The sequence below is a fragment of the Schistocerca piceifrons genome, chromosome 4 (assembly GCF_021461385.2).
Source record: "Schistocerca piceifrons isolate TAMUIC-IGC-003096 chromosome 4, iqSchPice1.1, whole genome shotgun sequence".
In the NCBI taxonomy this organism is placed as follows: domain Eukaryota; kingdom Metazoa; phylum Arthropoda; class Insecta; order Orthoptera; family Acrididae; genus Schistocerca; species Schistocerca piceifrons.
In genome coordinates, this window is record NC_060141.1 from 31,532,453 (window position 1) to 31,552,515 (window position 20,063).

Below are 20,063 nucleotides of genomic sequence, written 5' to 3' on the forward strand. Positions count from 1 at the left end.
CAGTTTCAACATATTTTTAAAAATACTTGCTGTGCACATTAGCAGCTAAAATTTTTTACAGTGCATTTCTACCGGTGTATTCTTCCTGTATGAAAAACTTCATTGTGGATTTCGACATGTCGGATTTGACGATTCCGTTGTTAGCGTATAACTATCTGACGATAGCGTGCTCTTTAGCGTCTTCAGTGAAGGAGGTCTGGTAGTAACTGCTACTTGTGATGCAGGTAACGGTCGGCATATTCACGAACACCGGCGTGAAGAAGATGGACATACGCGACGTGAACACCGCGCCCGACATCGTGGACACTGGCGCTGTGAGAGACGCCAAGGAGATTTCCAGAATCACGGAGGTCACCTTCTCGCTGGAGGAGGAGGACGTCGGCTGCTGCTTCTCGACCTGCGAGGACCTGAGCGACGCCGGCGAGTTCCTGTCCAGGTTCCGGCTCTTCTGCAACCAGGTGAGTGCGGGGGCGGCAGCACGCCACACCCACACACGCCAGCGGAGTCGCCGCCTAGGTTCACACAGATACCTGCCTGCCTGCCCGCCCCCTGCCTGAGCCTGCCACGTGCGCGTCTGCAGTCCTGCGAGCCACCTTACGGTGGCCTTTCCTGTTCCGTTCGTCAGCGGTACACGGGAACAACTACTGTCGTAATACCTCCAGTTTCACCTCATTTCCCCCGCCGTGATCATTTCGAGACTATGTAAGGGAGGGAGTAACACGTTGCTCGACTAATTTTGCAATGCACGCTCTCGAAATTTTGACACTAAATTTCGCCGTCATGCACAGCTCTCTCCTTGCAGCGTCTGCTACTGGACATTATGGAACACCCCAGCGGCGCTCTCGACTTCACTAGACCAGCGCCACCTGGATCAAGTGGGCCTCTGCGCTGAGCAGCCCACGTCCACGTCTTGTCCGCACAAGAGCAGTTTCTGGTCGTAGGCACTTCTTGAAACGTTTTCTTTTCTGACTATACAGGGTGTTGCAAAAAGGTACGGCCAAACTTTCAGTAAACATTCCTCACACACAAATAAAGAAAAATTGTTATGTGGACATGTGTCCAGAAACGCTTAATTTCCATGTTAGAGCTCATTTTAGTTTCGTCAGTATGTACTGTACTTCATCGATTCACCGCCAGTTGGCCCAATTGAAGGAAAGTAATGTTGACTTCGGTGCTTGTGTTGACATGCGACTCATTGCTCTACAGTACTAGCATCAAGCACATCAGTACGTAGCATCAACAGGTTAGTGTTCATCACGAACGTGGTTTTGCAGTCAGTGCAATGTTTACAAATGCGGAGTTGGCAGATGCCCATTTGATGTATGGATTAGCACGGGGCAATAGCCGTGGCGCGGTACGTTTGTATCGAGACAGATTTCCAGAACGGAGGTGTCCCGACAGGAAGACGTTCGAAGCAATTGATCGGTGTCTTAGGGAGCACGGAACATTCCAGCCTATGACTCGCGACTGGGGAAGACCTAGAACGACGAAGACACCTGCAATGGACGAGGCAATTCTTCGTGCAGTTGACGATAACCCTAATGTCAGCGTCAGAGAAGTTGCTGCTGTACAAGGTAACGTTGACCACGTCACTGTATGGAGAGTGCTACGGGAGAACCAGTTGTTTCCGTACCATGTACAGCGTGTTCAGGCACTATCAGCAGCTGATTGGCCCCCACGGGTACACTTCTGCGAATGGTTCATCCAACAATGTGTCAATCCTCATTTCATTGCAAATATTCTCTTTACGGATGAGGCTTCATTCCAACGTGATCAAATTGTGAATTTTCACAATCAACACGTGTGGGCTGACGAGAATTCGCACGCAATTGTGCAATCATGTCATCAACACAGATTCTCTGTGAACGTTTGGGCAGGCATTGTTGGTGATGTCTTTATTGCGCCCCATGTTCTTCCACCTACGCTCAATGGAGCACGTTATCATGATTTCATACGGGATACTCTACCTGTGCTGCTAGAACATGTGCCTTTACAAGTACGACACAACATGTGGTTCATGCACGATGGAGCTCCTGCACATTTCAGTCGAAGTGTTCGTACGTTTCTAAACAACAGATTCGGTGACCGATGGATTGGTAGAGGCGGACCAATTCCATGGCCTTCACGCTCTCCTGACCTCAACTATCTTGACCTTCATTTATGGGGGCATTTGAAAGCTCTTGTCTACGCAACGCCGGTAGCAAATGTAGAGACTCTTCGTGCTCGTATTGTGGACGGCTGTGATACAACACGCCATTCTCCAGGGCTGCATCAGCGCATCAGGGATTCCATGCGATGGAGGGTGGATGCATGTATCGTCGCTAACGGAGGACATTTTGAACATTTCCTGTAACAAAGTGTTTGAAGTCTCGCTGGTACGCTCTGTTCCTGTGTGTTTCCATTCCATGATTAATGTGATTTGAAGAGAAGTAATAAAATGAGCTCTAACGTCGAAAGTAAGCGTTTCCGGACACATGTCCACATAACATATTTTCTTTCTTTGTGTGTGAGGACTGTTTCCTGAAAGTTTGGCCGTACCTTTTTGTAACACCCTGTATACTACGAGGCGTGTTTTTTTAAGTAAGGTCCGTTTGAACATAGGTACACAACGAAAGATTATTTCAAAAAAGTAAAATTATTTTCAGAAAGTACATACTTCACTCTATTTTTCGACATGGTTGCCAAGTTTGTTGAAACACGTATCATACCTCTCAACCAATTTTAAAATACCCTCTTCATAAAAACTTGCCGCCTGCTCCGATAACCAAGAGTTCACTGCCGTTTTCACGTCGTCCTCATCATTGTAACAGCTGCCACTGAGGTGTTGTTTGAGGTGGAGGAGCAGATGGTAATCGCTCGGCGCAAGATCAGGACTGTAGGTTGGGTGGTCTTAAACTTCCCAGCCAAAACTGTCCAATAAATCGCGGGTCTGACCTGCAGTGTGAGGTCTTGCATTGTCATGGTGAAGGACAATTCCCCTTGTCAGCATGCCGCGTCTTTTGTTTTGAATCTCTCTGCGTAGCTTTCTAAGGGTTTGGCAGTACACTTCTGCAGTGATAGTGGTTCCTCGTTGGATGAAGTCGACCAACAAAACACCATGCCTATCCCAAAACACCGACGCCATGGTTTTGCGCTGGGACAGAGTCTGTTTGGTCTTCACCTTTACAGGCGAGTCTGTGTGTATCCATTCCATGCTCTGTTGCTACGATTCGGGCGTGATATGCGAAACCCATGTTTCCTCTCCACTGACGATCTGACTCAAGAAGCCATCACCTTCTTCGTGATAACGAGTCAAGAACTTCATAAGACACTCAAATCTTTGGTTTTTGTGGTCCCCTGTTAGGAGTTCTGGGACCCAACGGGAGCACAGTTTCCTAAACTTTACATGTTCAGAAACAATGTTGTAAAGCACTGATGTCGACAAGTCAAGTAATATCGTTTGAGAGACCTGTTATTGTGAAACGCCTGTTCTCACGAATCCTCGCTTCAACTGAAGCCACCAAACCGTCTGTAATCAAAGAAGGGCGACCGGAGCGGTCCTCATCATGGACGTTGTCACGGCCATCTTTGAATTCTCGTACCTACTTACGCATTTTGCTTTCACTTATAAGAGTATCACCGTACACTTTGCAAATCTGTCGATGAATTTCAGCAGCAGACAGGTTCTCTGCTGACAAAAACCGTATCACTCAGCGAACCTCACACGTGACGGGCGAGTTGACAGTCTTAAACATTTTGAAAGCACAGAACAGAACCGTACAGGTTAGCTTCAGAGCTGAAACTGACCACAGTTGTTCCCGAGGCATGCCGGTACACGACGCACGCGCTCGTTGCGGTAGGCGAGCGAACTACAAGTGTCTACAACAAAACGGACCTTACTTAAAAAACACGCCTCGTATATTTTTAGTGACATATTGCTAACCTGATACGTTCTCATATTTCGTGAGGGTGAAACTGTTGTTCACACACTTACATCCAGTAATTCACATGACAGTTACGCAAGATCGATTATCGTGAGCTTGATAATGAGGAACTAATAATAGTGGAGGACGAGTCTCAAATAGCTTTTTTTAGAAACTTTCATATTTGTAAATTCTGAATACTACATTTCATAACCATTTCTGGCAGGTAGTTATGAAGTATTAGTTAAGTTATCATATCGACATTGGTGTCCGGCCATTGATATTAGACTACCAGTTGGGTTCCAAGTCACATTATTCATAAAGCAGCATTTTTGCTCTGAAACGGCAAAAAAATAAAACACCAAAATAGGTTCCCTTTTATCATCGCTTGGCGACAAGACGAGAACCTCTACTCTTTCTGCCTTTGTCTCAAATGATTAGTCTGCTGAACCACTAATCTAGCACCTCCAAACGCAGCGGCTTGTTGATTTTATGTAGGTACCTCGGTTGACAATTAATAACCCCGGGTATGTACTGCTCTAAACCAGCAAAAAAAAGCATCTCGCTGAACATGTTACCTGAAGTTCGAGGTGATACACTGCTCCACTCCACCTTATTCCGCATGAGGCTTCAATTTCACAGCAAGCAAAGAACTAAGATGTAACACAAATAGCAGCAAGCTGTACGAAAAAAATTCGCAGGCAAGTGTTACACGAATAACGTAACAAAGAGAATTGGCGTTCAGTTACCTGATCTCATGTGAATTCAGCGAAAATATTCGTGGAAAATCAAAATTGCGACCGCAGGGATTAAATCATTATATGGAGTTTATCTAGAGCAGTAGACACGCTGCGTGCTCGGTGCTCAGTTTTAATCTCTCATTACAAAATTTAAGATACGTTTTAATGAGGATAATAATAATAATAACAATAATAATAATAATACTGCCAAAACAGCAACAAAGCTAGTGTTGAATCTGTTGTGTTGGCTGAAGAGCCAACACCGTGTTACGAATGGAGGCCGAAATGCACGCGGTTTAGCTCACGCAGGCTGGCGTGAGGAGGGAAGGACTATACTGACGTGAGGTCTGGAACATGACAGGGAATTAGAATTCAGAAAGCGGACGTAATTAGTTTAATACTTAACTTTAATCCATTAATGATGAATGTCGCTCTTGACGGTACATGATTCACAATATTATCTGTTCAGAATACATTCCAGTAACTCAATATGGCGCCTTGCTAGGTCGTAGCAAATGACGTAGCTGAAGGCTATGCTAAACTGTCTTCTCTGCAAATGAGAGCGTATGTAGACAGTGAACCATCGCTAGCAAAGTCGGCTGTACAACTGGCGCGACTGCTAGGGAGTCTCTCTAGACTAGACCTGCCGTGTGGCGGCGCTCGGTCTGCAATCACTGATAGTGGCGACACGCGGGTCCGACGTATACTAACGGACCGCGGCCGATTTAACGGCTACCACCTAGCAAGTGTGGTGTCTGGCGGTGACACCACATAATCACGTTTAATTTTAAGTTTATGCTTCACATTATTAGCTTCATACTGCAGTTAAATGCAGTTAAATGACATACATTTTTTGTTTTGCTGATACTAAAATTTTTCCTTCGAATAGCCCATTTCCATTTTTCTGATAGCTGTTCTTGCTCTGATAATGAAAAAAAACATGCACTTGCGATCCTGTCGTATAATTTCCTTTATATCCAGTCACACATGGCTAAGGCATTTTGTTTGTCCCTAAGACAGATAGGAACTGTGCATCGGATAAATAACATGAACATTGTAAAACGGTCACAATGTGTAGCATACACGTATGCCCAAGCTCAGCACAGTGCTATGTAACTCAAGTTATTTGCTGCTGTTATGATTACTATTGCCATACCGAACATGCTGTTAGCAGGCAACGAACAGGCCTTGTTAATCCAGGTGGCGCTGCCTAAACGATTCCGTGACAAAAAGCGGCGCTCTTGCTTGGATCTTCTCATCTCCTCTATTAATCCTACTTGGTGAGAGTCCCAGACTGATGAATAATTTTCAAGAATCGGTCGGACAAGTGTTTCGTAAGCCACATCTTTCGCGGATGTATTACGTCTCCTTAAGATTTTCTCAAAGAATCGGAGCCTGGCATCTGCTTTTTTTTCTTACTATTAGTTATTGCACTTAGGGTCACTCTGGATGATTACTCCTACGTATTTAGTGGTTGATACTGTTTGCGGCCATTTGTCGCTAATAGTGTCATCCAACCGTAGTGGAACTCTTCGGCTTATTGTGCACAGTACGTTACATGTACTTACGCCCACTGTCAACGTCTAGTGCCTACACTAATCGTCATTCCTCAGAAGGTCTACCAGCATTTTGCTACAGACTTCTGGTGCTGAAACCTTGAAAGGGTCCTGTAGCCACCTTTCATTAGTCCGGTAGCCCATTTTCATTACCATTTCTCTTTATTTTCCTTGTTTCTTTATTCTCTTTACTCTCATAGCAGTGCGATTGAATGAATGTGGTTGTGTGTCACGTTGCTAGACGGTGGCGTAGTCTGCTGCAGAAAGTCTGCGATAGTCGTACAGATTCAGCAGCACTGGTACAGAATAGCCAACTCTCGTAGTGGTCAAGTAGGCAAAGAGGTTTGCGTGGAAGAGGCTGGAGAAGAAAAAGGGAGGCAGTCTGCCGTTGGTACGGGAAGAACCCACAGCTGTGCTCCAGTCGAAGAAGGGTGAGTTAGACTGATCGCGTGGCGCGTTGTTACTTGGCGAGAGGAGAGCTGTTAGCTTTTGGTATCGCTTTTCAACTCTGAAAGATTGCTTTGCCTTGTCGCAGCAAGGAATGCAAAACTTTGGCAGATTTTTCTTTTAGCAAATTTCTGTAGCAGACTTGGATCCGCCGGAAGATAAGAAGTGAGCACTCGCTTCTGTATGAATGTCTGTTTGCCTTCAGCTGTGCCTGTATAAGCTTTCACCTTTCTAAATATTTAGAGCCTTGCCTTCTCGTAAATTTTCCTTACTTTCCGTGTCTTTCGTCCGTGGGGAGCCAACCACGTGGTAGAGCATTATAGTTGTTGGGCTACCGGCATCACTAACTGTCCGATCGCATGTTTGTGTTAGAAAATGTTAACATGATTGTATGATGTGATATTGTTGGAATTTGGCACTATACCTAGAAATTGTGCCTCCACAAACCACGTGTTATCAGGAATCGTGTACGTGCCTCACATCCTTAGTTTAGGAATAAATGATTTTATCTACAATTTTCTCTTGTGTTCCGAGATTACGTTTTTGCGCCTAAGCCACTCACCTCGTAGCTTTCCCATTAGCACATCCAACGCGTTTCCTTATGCACAGGTCCAGTGATTAGTCTCCTCTTGTATTTTATAACAAATGCTTTAGATTAAGTCATATTTTCAGGTGTGTTGCTGGGAGCTGATCTTATGCAGTGTTCATGCATTTTCTATTTTATTTTAAATGTTTGATTGTCGTGAACAGCGCACGGGCAATACTATTAATTACATCGTATCGGCTGTGAGCGACCTCACAACGTATGCATTTTTTGTGAGTTTTTGGTCTGTAATCAAATTAATTTATTTTCCGACTCGACCAAATCTTTGATTAGTTGTATGGTTTGAGTCGGTGGCGACCCTATTCTTCTCACGTTGATTTCATAAGCAATAAGTATTTCCATTCCCAATAATAAGGAATAACCCGTAGTAACGTGGTTAGTTACAATCTTCCTACGGAAAACGTGATTGTCCACGAAGAACCTCACGGAGCCTCCAACCTTATACGCGGTCCAGTGAAAATAATGTGACCACCCATCAAAAGCCTGGAAAACCAGATTTTGCAGTGCGGACCGCTGCAAGACGTGGAGGAAGAGAGTCAGTGAGGTTGTGGAAGGTGCCGGCAGGCACGTGGAGCCATGCCGACTCCAGCGCTGTGGCCAGCTGCGACAGGTTTCTCCGTTGAGGATCCGTGGCGCGAACAGCGCAGTCGAGGTGGTCCCTCTGATTTTCGACCGAGTTTCAGTCCGGCGAGTTTGGTGGCCAGCGGAGTTCGGTAAACCCTTCCCGGTGCTCTTCGAACCACGCACACGCACTCCGAGCTGTGTGACAAGTTGCCTTGTCCTGCTGGTAGATGTCATCGTGGCGAGGAAAAACAAACAGCATTTACATCTACATCTACATATACATGATTACTCGGCGATTCACATTTAAGTGCTTCGCAGAGGGTTCATCGAACCACAATCATACTATCTCCCTACCACTCCACTCCCGAACACGCGCGGGAAAAACGAACACCTAAACCTTTCTGTTCGAGCTCTGATTTCTCTTATTTTATTTTGATGATCATTCCTACCTATGTAGGTTGGGCTCAACAAAATATTTTCGCATTCGGAAGAGAAAGTTGGTGACTGGAATTTCGTAAATAGATCTCGCCGCGACGAAAAACGTCTTTGCTTTAATGACTTCCATCCCAACTCGCGTATCATATCTGCCACACTCTCTCCCCTGTTACGTGATAATACAAAACGAGCTGCCCTTTTTTTGCACCCTTTCAATGTCCTCCGTCAATTCCACCTGGTAAGGATCCCACACCGCGCAGCAATATTCTAACAGAGGACGAACGAGTATAGTGTAAGCTGTCTCTTTAGTGGACTTGTTGCATCTTCTAAGTGTCCTGCCAATGAAACGCAGCCTTTGGCTCGCCCTCCCCACAATATTGTCTATGTGGTCTTTCCAACTGAAGTTGTTCGTAATTTTTACACCCAAGTTCTTAGTTGAATTGACAGCCCTGAGAATTGTACTATTTATCGAGTAATCGAATTCCAAAGGATTACCGAGCTAGGTGGCGCAGTGGTTAGCACACTGGACTCGCATTCGGGAGGACGACGGTTCAATCCCGTCTCCAGCCATCCTGATTTAGGTTTTCCGTGATGTCCCGAAATCGCTTCAGGCAAATGCCGGGATGGTTCCTTTGAAAAGGCACGGCCGATTTCCTTCCCAATCCTTCCCTAACCCGAGCATGAGCTCCGTCTCTAATGACCTCGTTGTCGACGGGACGTTAAACACTAACCACCACCACCACCACCACCACCATCCAAAGGATTTCTTTTGGAACTCATGTGGATCACCTCACACTTTTCGTTATTTAGCGTCAACTGCCACCTGCCACACCATACAGCAATTTAGGGATGGACATGGTCCCCAAGGATAGATTAATACATGTGTCGATCCATTGTGCCTCCGAGAATGATGAGATCGGACAGGGAATGGCACGAAAATATTCATCAGACCACAACGACCCCATAAAGTGTGGTTCATGTGGAAAGGCCACCTACCGGAACTCAACGAACGTCCAGTTGCGGCACCACAGTTGGCTCGGCGCCGGTTTACGGTAGTGCTGTCCACCTCAGTAGCTGAGTGGTAGCCAGCACGGTAGCTCAGTGTGTTCGGTCAGAGAGCTGGTTGGCCTCTGTAATAAAAAACTGAGTGGAAGGATCAACAAACGAACTTTAACGGATGTCACGTGACGTCCCTAACGACCCAACCCAACGATCAACAACGAACAAAAATGAAAAAAAGAAAGTGGTCAGCGCGACAGACTGCCATGCCAAGCGGCATGAGTTCGATGCCCGGTTGGGTCGGGGATTTTTCTCTGCTCAGGGAGTGGATATTGTCATCATCATCATCATCTCACCCTATTGACATGCAAGTCGACGAAGTGGCGTCAACTCAAAAGACTTGCACCAGGCCACTGGTCTACCCGACGGGACGCCCTAACCACACGACATTTCCATTCTTTTTCGACAGTGCTGTTTTGCTATGCGCGGAATACTTTAACCACGGCGGCTCGCGAGCTATTTACAATCTTAGTCCTTTCGGAGATGCTTCCACCCTTGACACGAAAGCCAAAGAGCATCCCCTTTTGGACGTCATATAAATCGCTCCGTTACAGCATTACGACAACGACTGCATTGTTCCTCGCGTCCCCTAACACTCTTTATATGCCCTCCACTGCTAGTGCTGTCACATGCCGTCCGTGAATGGTTATTTCGCGCTGACGTCGAACACAGGTAGCGGTCGCATTAATGTGAGTGGACGGCGTACGAATATAAGTAACATAAATTGTAAACAGTAAAAGTCCTATAGCACTCCCTTCGGATACTCCCGAAATTACCTGTCCGTCTGGGACTCCGTTCCGTTAAGAACTACAGCTTAGGTTCTTTCTGCAAGAAGGTCCTAAATACGACATGAAATCTAGCCCGAGAATCGGTAAGTGCCCATTTCGTTCACTGAACGACAGTATGAGAATGATCTAATGCTTTGCGGAATTCAACGAACGCGGCATCAGCCTAGGTCTCTTTGTTTTCGGTGCTCTCGATCCCATGGATGAACAGATCGCGTTGAGTTTCGTAGTATCTCTGTTTTTGGAACCGTGTTAATTCTTATAGAGGAGAATTTTCTTCTCCGGAAATGTCACAATGCGTGACCATACTAATTGCTCCATAACTCTACAACATACTGGAGTAAGCAATGTTATTGTTGCTCGAACAGTCCACGGGTATACTGCCGATTCACAGTGTCCAACGGGCACAATATTTCGGCGATCAGACATGTCGCCATCGTCAGGTGCGCTGACGAACTGAGCTCCTGAGGGCGGGCGGCCGATTTAAATCCCCTCCCCCGCGGGCCGCTCTCCTCGCCGTACGCGCCCGCGCCGGCGGTCGCGAAGGCGTGGGCGTCGGAATCTGTCGTAGCGTCGATGTGCTTGCTACGTCCGCCTTGGTCGCCGTCAGCCAGTAGGCGATGGAGGACATACTGACCATAATTTCTACTCTGAAAGTCCACATAACTTCTGGTAGTCACGGGAAGAAAATGTTCCTACGAGCTATTTACTCAGCGGGATAAGGAACTATGACTATAAATAAAAGTTTTGAGTTCTAACTGACTAATATATTGAGTAAAACTTCACACGCACAAACATAATAATATTGTTGACAATAATAAGAATAATGCCCCTATTGTAAATAGTGCTATTATCAGTTCAGAGCCGACCTCTACGGTAAGGTCCAAGTAAAATGGTCTATCGCCCTGACTTCTATTCACCAAAGTTAATTGCTCGCCGCAAAAGTGGAAAATAATCTCACCACTTGCCACGCGCTTTTTGTCGACATTACCGGCAGCACACAAACAGTCACTTCAGTGTAATCTAAGCGACCCAGAACGCTGTACAGTGCTCGCCTGTTCACTTCCTACTTTTACCGAAAACATGGGTTTGGTAGGTGCCTACATCTGACTTCATCCGAGGCACAGCGTAAGCTGGCGTTTCACTGACGTGGACACGCTGAGGGCTCGGTGCGAAATGTGTCCTACTCACGGCCTAGCCATATTCATAAATGGGCGCAGCCATTCGCTAAACTGAGCATCTGCTATCTACCGCTGTAACACAGGCAGCAGAATTTAAATGGCTGTTTTCTCGGACACGTATTATTTAATAAGTTTGCCGCGGAACAATTTACAATCTTCGTAATTTTTTATAGAAGTAGGCTTTACTTACTGAAAAAGTTTCAGCTTGACTGCATACACTTTCCTGGCTATAATTTTTAGAACGGAACAGACAGTAGGACGTGACCTCTGAACTACCTCTTTAAGAGTGCTTGTATTTGTCCTCGGAGTCTTTCGCGACGGCATACGTGACGGCCCCGCAGTCAGTGAACTCCTGACGACGATGGCGGAGATGGTCATCGAAAGCGCTAGGATTTTATTCGAATTGACGCGGCTTGAAAACCGAGAACGTTTTATTCAGCCCTTGTATTGATCGGTTTTTACAGTAAAGTCTTGAAACTTGCTGCAGATGTATTATTTCCTTAATGTAATCGAGTGCTGTAATTAGAACTTCCTGTAACAATTACAAATGATACTTAATCTATCATGAATAAGGACGTCTCTGTTCCAAACTAAGTTTATAGTAAATTACTTGAAAACTATTAGAGGTAGCTTAATGGAGTCACATAGCTAATGTTTCTATATCAAACTGAGGCTACATACGGATTTTCATCTTTCTGAGTCCAATATTTAGCTCCTTCAAATATTCGTAAAAACGACAGTTTTGACCAAAATATTGCTCCGATAAAGTTGAGACTTGTAACATTTGACTGTGACATACATTTGCCCATTCTGAACAGCTTTTAGCTTTCTAGCTGCATTATTTAGCGCCACTTATTTTTTTTCTTAAAATAACGTCGTTAGGATAACTTATTCAGATTATCATTATGACATTTAATAATTTTAACCAAACTATATACTTACAAGGTTTGGAAAGCTGCTTAAGTTTTTAATTTCATTGTTAGATTATGGCGCGATACTGTGTGTGTGCCACGCACAGACGCGTTATGATGGCGCGGCGCTTCTAGCTGTGACGTGGGGTGTGTCCCGCCGCCCTCGCTTACCTCTGTATCCCTCACAGTGATACAGCGCTTGTTTCGCCACGCCACGTCACGCTTCCACTACGTGAGATGGACGTAAAATTGTAATTATTACCTCGAAAAATTTCAGCTGCAGTGGTGAAAATCAGAGACGGTTGTCCTGCTTGTCTACGTGTCAGCCATTCACCGAGACACTCCTTCTCCCAGTTATGAATGACTTGACCGAAACCTTGGTTGTACAAGTCTGAATTTTGAGTGAGGAGGAAACGGTACTTCTTGAAAATCACCTCGTCGCTAAACTGTGTTAAGGGGGAGAAGTCTCTAAGAGCCAGTTCAAAAGGAGACGGGAGTCGGGCGACCTTTGATAGCCCAAAGAAACAGCCTGTGTGACTACTCCACATGCACTTAGCTGGGGCACTGTCAAGGAGCAAAAATGCCCCCTTCTTATATACGCTAACGACAGAATTATACCAACGGAATTGAGATCAAAATGACACGTCACGCGATGCGGCAGACGCCACATTGATTTTGGCGTATATAGATGTTTTGTATTATAACTTGTTGTATACCGTTTCAACACAACGGCGTATTGAAAATATAGCACAAATTAAATGTCACTTAATGACGCATCAGCAATATAAGCCTTCAAGAGATACTGTGATAACTTACACAAAAGATGAAACTCGCGTGTCTTCTGCGTAGTGTAGAGGATAAGGAAGTGGATTACAGAGTCGAAGCAAGTGTGTACACGTCCCACTAGAGGCTAATCTTTTATTTTACACGTTAGCGTTTTCAACACATTCTGGGACTTTCTTACGCATATAATATAAATATGTTCTACAATATTCGGGGTTATTTACATTTCCGTCTAACCATGCAACGAACGCTGAAATAAATATTTGGCTGTTTATTTCCAAATATGTGGCGATTTCCGAGTGTGTGCCTAGGCAGGAACCGAAGACGACAGCTTATATTGCTGCAAGTGAAAAGAGGTGCAATAAAATTCATATCATTCATTGTTACAAACATTTGGCTGTTTATTTCTTAGCGTACGCAAAGATCATAAAGAGACAGATACTTCACATGTTGTTGTTGTTGGTTTGTTTGTGGGAAGAGACCAAACAGCGAGGTCATCGGTCTCATCGGATTAGGGAAGGATGGGGAAGGAAGTCGGCCGTGCCCTTTCAAAGGAACCATCCCAGCATTTGCCTGGAGCGATTTAGGGAAATCACGGAAAACCTAAATCAGGATGGCCGGACGCGGGATTGAACCGTCGTCCTCCCGAATGCGAGTCCAGTACTTCACATGTTAGCCGGCCGAAGTGGCCTTGCGGTTAAAGGCGCTGCAGTCTGGAACCGCAAGACCGCTACAGTCGCAGGTTCGAATCCTGCCTCGGGCATGGGTGTGTGTGATGTCCTTAGGTTAGTTAGGTTTAACTAGTTCTAAGTTCTAGGGGACTAATGACCTCAGCAGTTGAGTCCCATAGTGCTCAGAGCCATTTGAACCATTTGAACTTCACATGCTAGAACCAGTTCCACTTCCGGCTGGTACAATTCCTACGGTAACGACATGTCAACTTAGGGAGCTTCTCGTGACGATTCGGCCTCCAGCATCCAGAAACTGATTTCGGGATCACGTTTCTGTGACGATTTACTTCCTACAAGTTTAATATTTCACCGCCGCTCCGTACCAGTCCCGAAAATCACAAATCATCAGCTAGCTCACTGATGGCTGGGTCTTCGCCATTTTCGCTGTGGTCGGTCCACATATTTGGACTGCTTGGTGTGCTACTTTCAGCAAGTAAATCCGGACTGGTTCACACAATCGTAATACACTATTGGCCATTAAAATTTCTACACCAAGAAGAAACGCAGATGATAAACGGGTATTCATTGGACAAATATATTATACTAGAACTGACATGTGATTACATTTTCACGCAATTTGGGTGCATAGGTCCTGAGAAATCAGTACCCAGAACGACCACCTCTAGCCGAAATACGCCTGGGCACTGAGTCAAACAAAGCTTGGATGGCGCGTACAGGTACAGCCCATGCAGCTTCAACACGATACCACAGTTCATTAAGAGTACTGACTGGCGTATTGGGACGAGCCAGTTGCTCGACCACCATTAACCAGACGTTTTCAATTGGTGACAGATCTGGAGAATATGCTGGCCAGGGCAGCAGTCGAACATTTTCTGTATCCAGAAAGGCCCGTACAGGGCCTGCAACATGCAATGTTGCATTATCCTGCTGAAATGTAGGGTTTCGCAGGTATCGAATGAAGGGTAGAACCACGGGTCGTAACAAATCTTAAATGTGACGTCCACTGTTCAAAGTGCCGTCAATGCGAACAAGAGGTGACCGAGACGTGTAACAAATGGCACCCCATACCATCCTGCCGGGTGATACGCCAGTAGGGCGAATACGAATACACGCTTCCAATGTGCGTTCACCGCGATGTCGCCAAACACGGATGCCACCATCATGATGCTGTAAACAGAACCTGGATTCATCCGAAAAAATGACGTTTTGCTATTCGTGCACCCAGGTTCTTCGTCGAGTACACCATCGCAGGCGCTCCTGTCTGTGATGCAGCGTCAAGGGTAACCGCAGCCATGGTCACCGAGCTGATATTCCGTGCTGCTGCAAACGCTGTCGAACTGTTCGTGCAGATGGTTGTTGTCTTGCAAACGTCCCCATCTGTTGACTCAGGGATCGAAACGTGGCTGCACGATCCGTTACGTTACAGCCATGCGGATAAGATGCCTGTCATTTCGACTGCTAGTGATACGAGGCCGTTGGGATCCAGCACGGCGTTCCGTATTACCCTGCTGAACCCACCGATTCCATATTCTGGTAACAGTCTTTGGATGACGACCGCCGCGAGCAGCAATGTCGCGATACGATAAACCGCATTCGCGATACGCTACAATCCGGCCTTTATCAAAGTCGGAAACGTGATGGTACGCATTTCCCCTCCTTACACGCGGCATCACAACGACGTTTCACCAGGCAACGCCGATCAACTGCCGTTTGTGTATCAGAAATCGGTTGGAAACTTTCCTCATGTCAGCACGTTGTAGGTGTCGCCACCGGTGCCAACCTTGAGTGAATGCTGAAAAGCTGATCATTTGCATATCACAGCATCTTATTCCTGACCGTTAAATTTCGCGTCTGTAGCACGTGATCTTCGTGGTGTAGCAATTTTAATGGCCAGTAGTGTACTTCCGCTGCTGGCTTAGTTTGACGGCTTTTTGAATGAGCACCAGCAGTCGTGGAAGCCAGCGGGCGGCGTTCTTCGTCGTGTTCAGTGTGTCGTGCGAGATGATGAAGATTGTCCCGTGAATGTTTTTCACTTTTAGCATTATCGCTTCGACTGCGGTTAGCCGGTCTGCAGGCACCACAGCCTCCACTTCCCTTGATGTCGCCGTTTCTTCGCAGGCAAATGGACTGCCACTCTCCGCCAAATAACCTCTCTGTCACATGGTGACGCACAGTTGCCTTACACCTGCACCAACTCAGCGTGGATGAAATGCAATGTCGTGTGGCTAGGGCCTCCCGTCGGGTAGACCGTTCGCCTGGTGCAGGTCTTTCGATTTGACGCCACTTCGGCGACCTGCGCGTCAGCGCGGATTATAACACCTGTATTTCCCTTCAGATGCGGAAAACGAAATACGGCACGGTACTCCTCTTTTTCAAGGGGCTGCGCACTTTCTTTCAGTTCATCTGGAGTCGTGCTGCAGCACTATGGCAAGGGGATTTCAATGTATACCAGTGCTACAGACATGTACATTGAAGCACCAAAGAAACTGGTATAGGCACGCGTATTCAGATACGGAGATACGAACACGTAGAATACGGCGCTGCGGTCGGCAACGCCTATATAAGATAACAAGTGTTTGGCGCAGTTGTTGGACCGGTTACTGCTGCTACAATGGCAGGTTATCAAGATTTAAGTGAGTTTGATCGTGGTATTATAGTTGCCGCATGAGCGATGGGACACAGCATCTCCGAGACAGCGATGAAGTGGGGATTTTCCCGTTCGACCATTTCACGAGTGTATCGTGAATATCAGGAATCCGATAAAACATCAAATCTCCGACACTGCTGCGGTCGGATCCTGCAACAACGGTACCAACGACGCCTGGAGAGAATCGTTCAGCGTGACAGAAGTGCATCCCCTCCGCAAATTGCTGCAGATTTCAGTCCTGGGCCATCAACAAGTGTCAGCGTGCGAACCATTCAACGGAACATCATCGATATGGGGCTTTCGGAGCTGAAGGCCTACTCGTCTACCCTTGATGACTGCACGACACAAAGCTTTACGTCTCGCCTCGGCCCGTCAACACCGACATTGGATTGTTGATGACTGGAAACATGTTGTCTGGTCGGACTGGGTGTTGTGTGATGTCCTTAGGTCAGTTAGGTTTAAGTAGTTCTAAGTTCTAGGAGACTTAACTTCTAAGTCCCATAGTGCTCAGAGCCATTTTTTGTCTGGTCAGACGAGTCTCGCTTCAAGTTATATCGAGTGGACGGACGTGTATGGGTATGGAGAGAACCTCAAGAATCCATGGACCCTGGATGTCAGCAGGGGACTGTTCGAGCTGGTGGAGGTTCTGTAATGGTGTGGGGCGTGTGCAGCTGGAGTAATATGGGACCCCTGATACGTCTAGATACGACTCTGAAAGGCGACACGTACGTAAGCATCCTGTCTGTTCATTTGTATCCATTCATGTCAATTATACATTCCAATGGACTTGGGCAACTCCAGTAGGACAATGCGACACGCCACAGGTCCAGAATTTCTACAGAGTGGCTCCAGAAACACTCTTTTGAGTTTAAACACTTACGCCGGCCACCAAACTCTTCAGGCATCAACGTTACTGAGCATATCTTGGATGCCTTGCAACGTGCTGTTCAGAAGAGATCTTCACCCACTCGCACTCTTACAGAATTATGGACAGCCCCGTAGGATTCATGGCGTCATTTCCCTCCAGCACTACCTCAGACATTAGCCGAGTCCATGGCACGTCGTGTTGCGGCACTTTTGTGTGCTCCCTGTGGCCCTACACGATATTAGGCAGGCGTACCAGTTTCTTTGGCTCTTCAGCGTAATAACCAAGCCAACACGCTGCACGAGAAATTCTAAAGTGTGTGCATTTACACACTTGCTAGCTGGAACCACTATACAAAATAATCTCCTTCGTGATCGTCTCCAGCAGCAGCAAAAATTTCTGATTTGTCACGTCCTTGAAATTTCAGATCCAGCCATCTCTTCTAGCTCGGTTAGTTACATGTTCCATATATAATTTGAACGTTTCCTTTTAACGAATGATGTGGAACGAGTCAGTTTATGGATGTGTATACATGGTTAGTGTTAGCATTAACGAACACGTCTGTCCGCAGCTCGTGGTCGTGCGGTGGCGTTCTCGCTTCCCGCGCCCGGGTTCCCGGGTTCGATTCCCGGCGGGGTCAGGGATTTCCTCTGCCTCGTGATGACTGGGTGTTGTGTGATGTCCTTAGGTTAGTTAGGTTTAAGTAGTTCTAAGTTCTAGGGGACTGATGACCATTGCTGTCAAGTCCCATAGTGCTCAGAGCCATTTGAACCATTTTTAACGAACACGTCATTTTGTAGTCTTACTCGTGCATCTACACCTAAAAACAATTTTTTCTACGGTTACCAGTTTTTAAATAGAAATTCTCCCATCGAATAGAAAGAGTTGTCCAGGTGAAATGATTTAACGTTAGATTTAAAACTTACTTCCCTACCTCTCAGGCATTTTATGTTACTGGCAAGTGAACAAAGATTTTTGTTGCTGCGTACTGAACTCCTGTTTGAACCACTGACAGCTTTAATAATGAGTAATAAAGACATTCTTCCGTCTAGTGTTGTGGGGATGGACTTCACTGTTCTTATGGATTATTTACGAAGAATTCCACCAGCACATATATGTATTGTGACGGCACGGTTGAAATGCCCAGCTCCTTGAAGAGGTGCCGACATGATGCCCGTGGGCGAACATCACACATTATCCTTACTGCTCGCTTTTGTACAATCAATACGTTCAAGTTGTGACTTGCCCCAGAAAATTTTTCCATAAGAAATTTTTGAGTGGCTATATGGAAAATACGTCTGGAGGTTAATTCGTTTATTTCCAAGATTAGCAATTATTGAACCCGATGGGACACCCATTTTGATTTCTCTCCAGTCACTACAATTTTCTACCCTTACCGCTTTGTTGACATATTCAGCATAATATTTTACATTCTGTTTGTTAAGTACGATTGAAACCATCTGTGTGTAAACCTACCGGTTCCTTAAAACTTTAGTTTCTTTAAGAGAATAACATGCTGTACACAATTAAATGCCTTGGAAAGACAAAAAAAAAATACCAACTTGCCATGTTTCAGCGTTATTCATATTCCTGTTCATACTCATTATGGATTTGATAATAGAATGTATAAATACTATTCTCAGTTGACTGATGACCTCAGCTATTAAGTCCCATAGTGCTCAGAGCCAACTATTCTCAGTTGAGCAATCCTTCTGGAATCCAAACTGTGAAATGCTAGATAAACAGTTTCCACTTAAGTGTAGACTGCTCTTCAGTACATTACTTTTTTGAATATTTTGAAAAAAGAAGAAAGGGAATTGGATGATAATTGTTTAAGTTCTTCTTGTCACCTTTATTATGAAAAGGTTTAACAATTACACATTTTAACCAGTGCGGGAAAATTCCCTGTGGCAATGCCACAGTATGTATATCATTATGGACATTACTCAAGTTGTAACAACTTTTCAGAGTTCTGTGTAAAATTCTGTAACACCATATGAGGTTCTTTTTTAATTTTAATTATTTTCAGTAGAGGATGTTGGAGATGTTAGAGTTACCTGTACTTCAAAACTTGCTTTAAGTTTTGTAGACGACAATTTTAATACATTCATTCGCCACTTCAATTGAACTATTTATTCCAATTTTTGCTGCTAATTTAGACTGTGACTGTTAAAAGTACTTGCAGCTTCTGTATTATCAGCCAAAACATTGTCATTTAGTTTAATTGTTACGGTGTTTTGTACACTGGCTGGCTGCCCTGTCTCCCATTGGACGATAACCCATATCGGCGCGGCGTCGGGTAATATTGTGGAAGCTGCACAACAGTTCGACGAGGCAGCTGCTTCTCATCTTCAGGTGATTACTGAGGTGTTGCTGCAATGGCTCGCTAGTAATACGCTGACTCGCTAGAAAAGCGCAAGTGCAAAGGATTGAGGCTATAACGTCATCGTAGACGAACATTAGCGCACGACGACATCCAGCGCCCCTCTGTCGTACAGACGGGCCACGGGCTTCTCATTCGCGAAGCGGGAAAGGCGCAGCCGCAAATAGCGACCCAGCGCGCGCGGTGGCAGTGTGTTGGCGCCCAGTTTAAGTGTGCGGACTTTCTCTGTCTGTGTTGACTCGGATTCGTTCGCCAGCGGCCGACGCTGCCTTAGTGCCGCCAGTGCTGGGTCCCATGCCTTGCCGAGTTGAAATCCCGCGTCTCTATCGGTCAGGTCGTCGCTTATACGGATTTCGACTGCTTCTTTAATGATGGAGTCCCAGTACGTGGGAGCGGACGAAAGGATCTTTGTCTCTCCGTAGTTCGTGCTGTCTCCCGTGTCAAGACAGTGTTCAGCCACAGCAGACTTTTCTGGCTCGACCAGTATGGTGCTACATAGGTATAGTCAC

The 20,063-nt window shown here is 45.8% G+C and overlaps 1 protein-coding gene and 1 non-coding gene across 2 annotated transcripts in view; both read left to right on the plus strand.

Moving 5' to 3' along the window:
- Positions 1–20,063, plus strand: part of LOC124795569 — a 286,431-nt gene that overhangs the window by 106,256 nt on the left and 160,112 nt on the right. Inside the window, exon 5 of the mRNA XM_047259641.1 lies at positions 225–458. Within this exon, the coding sequence (XP_047115597.1) occupies positions 225–458 (234 nt within the window). The remainder of the gene's footprint in view (positions 1–224; positions 459–20,063) is intronic.
- Trnaa-cgc lies at positions 8,746–8,818 on the plus strand. Its single transcript has one exon. It is a non-coding gene; the product is annotated as a tRNA-Ala (tRNA).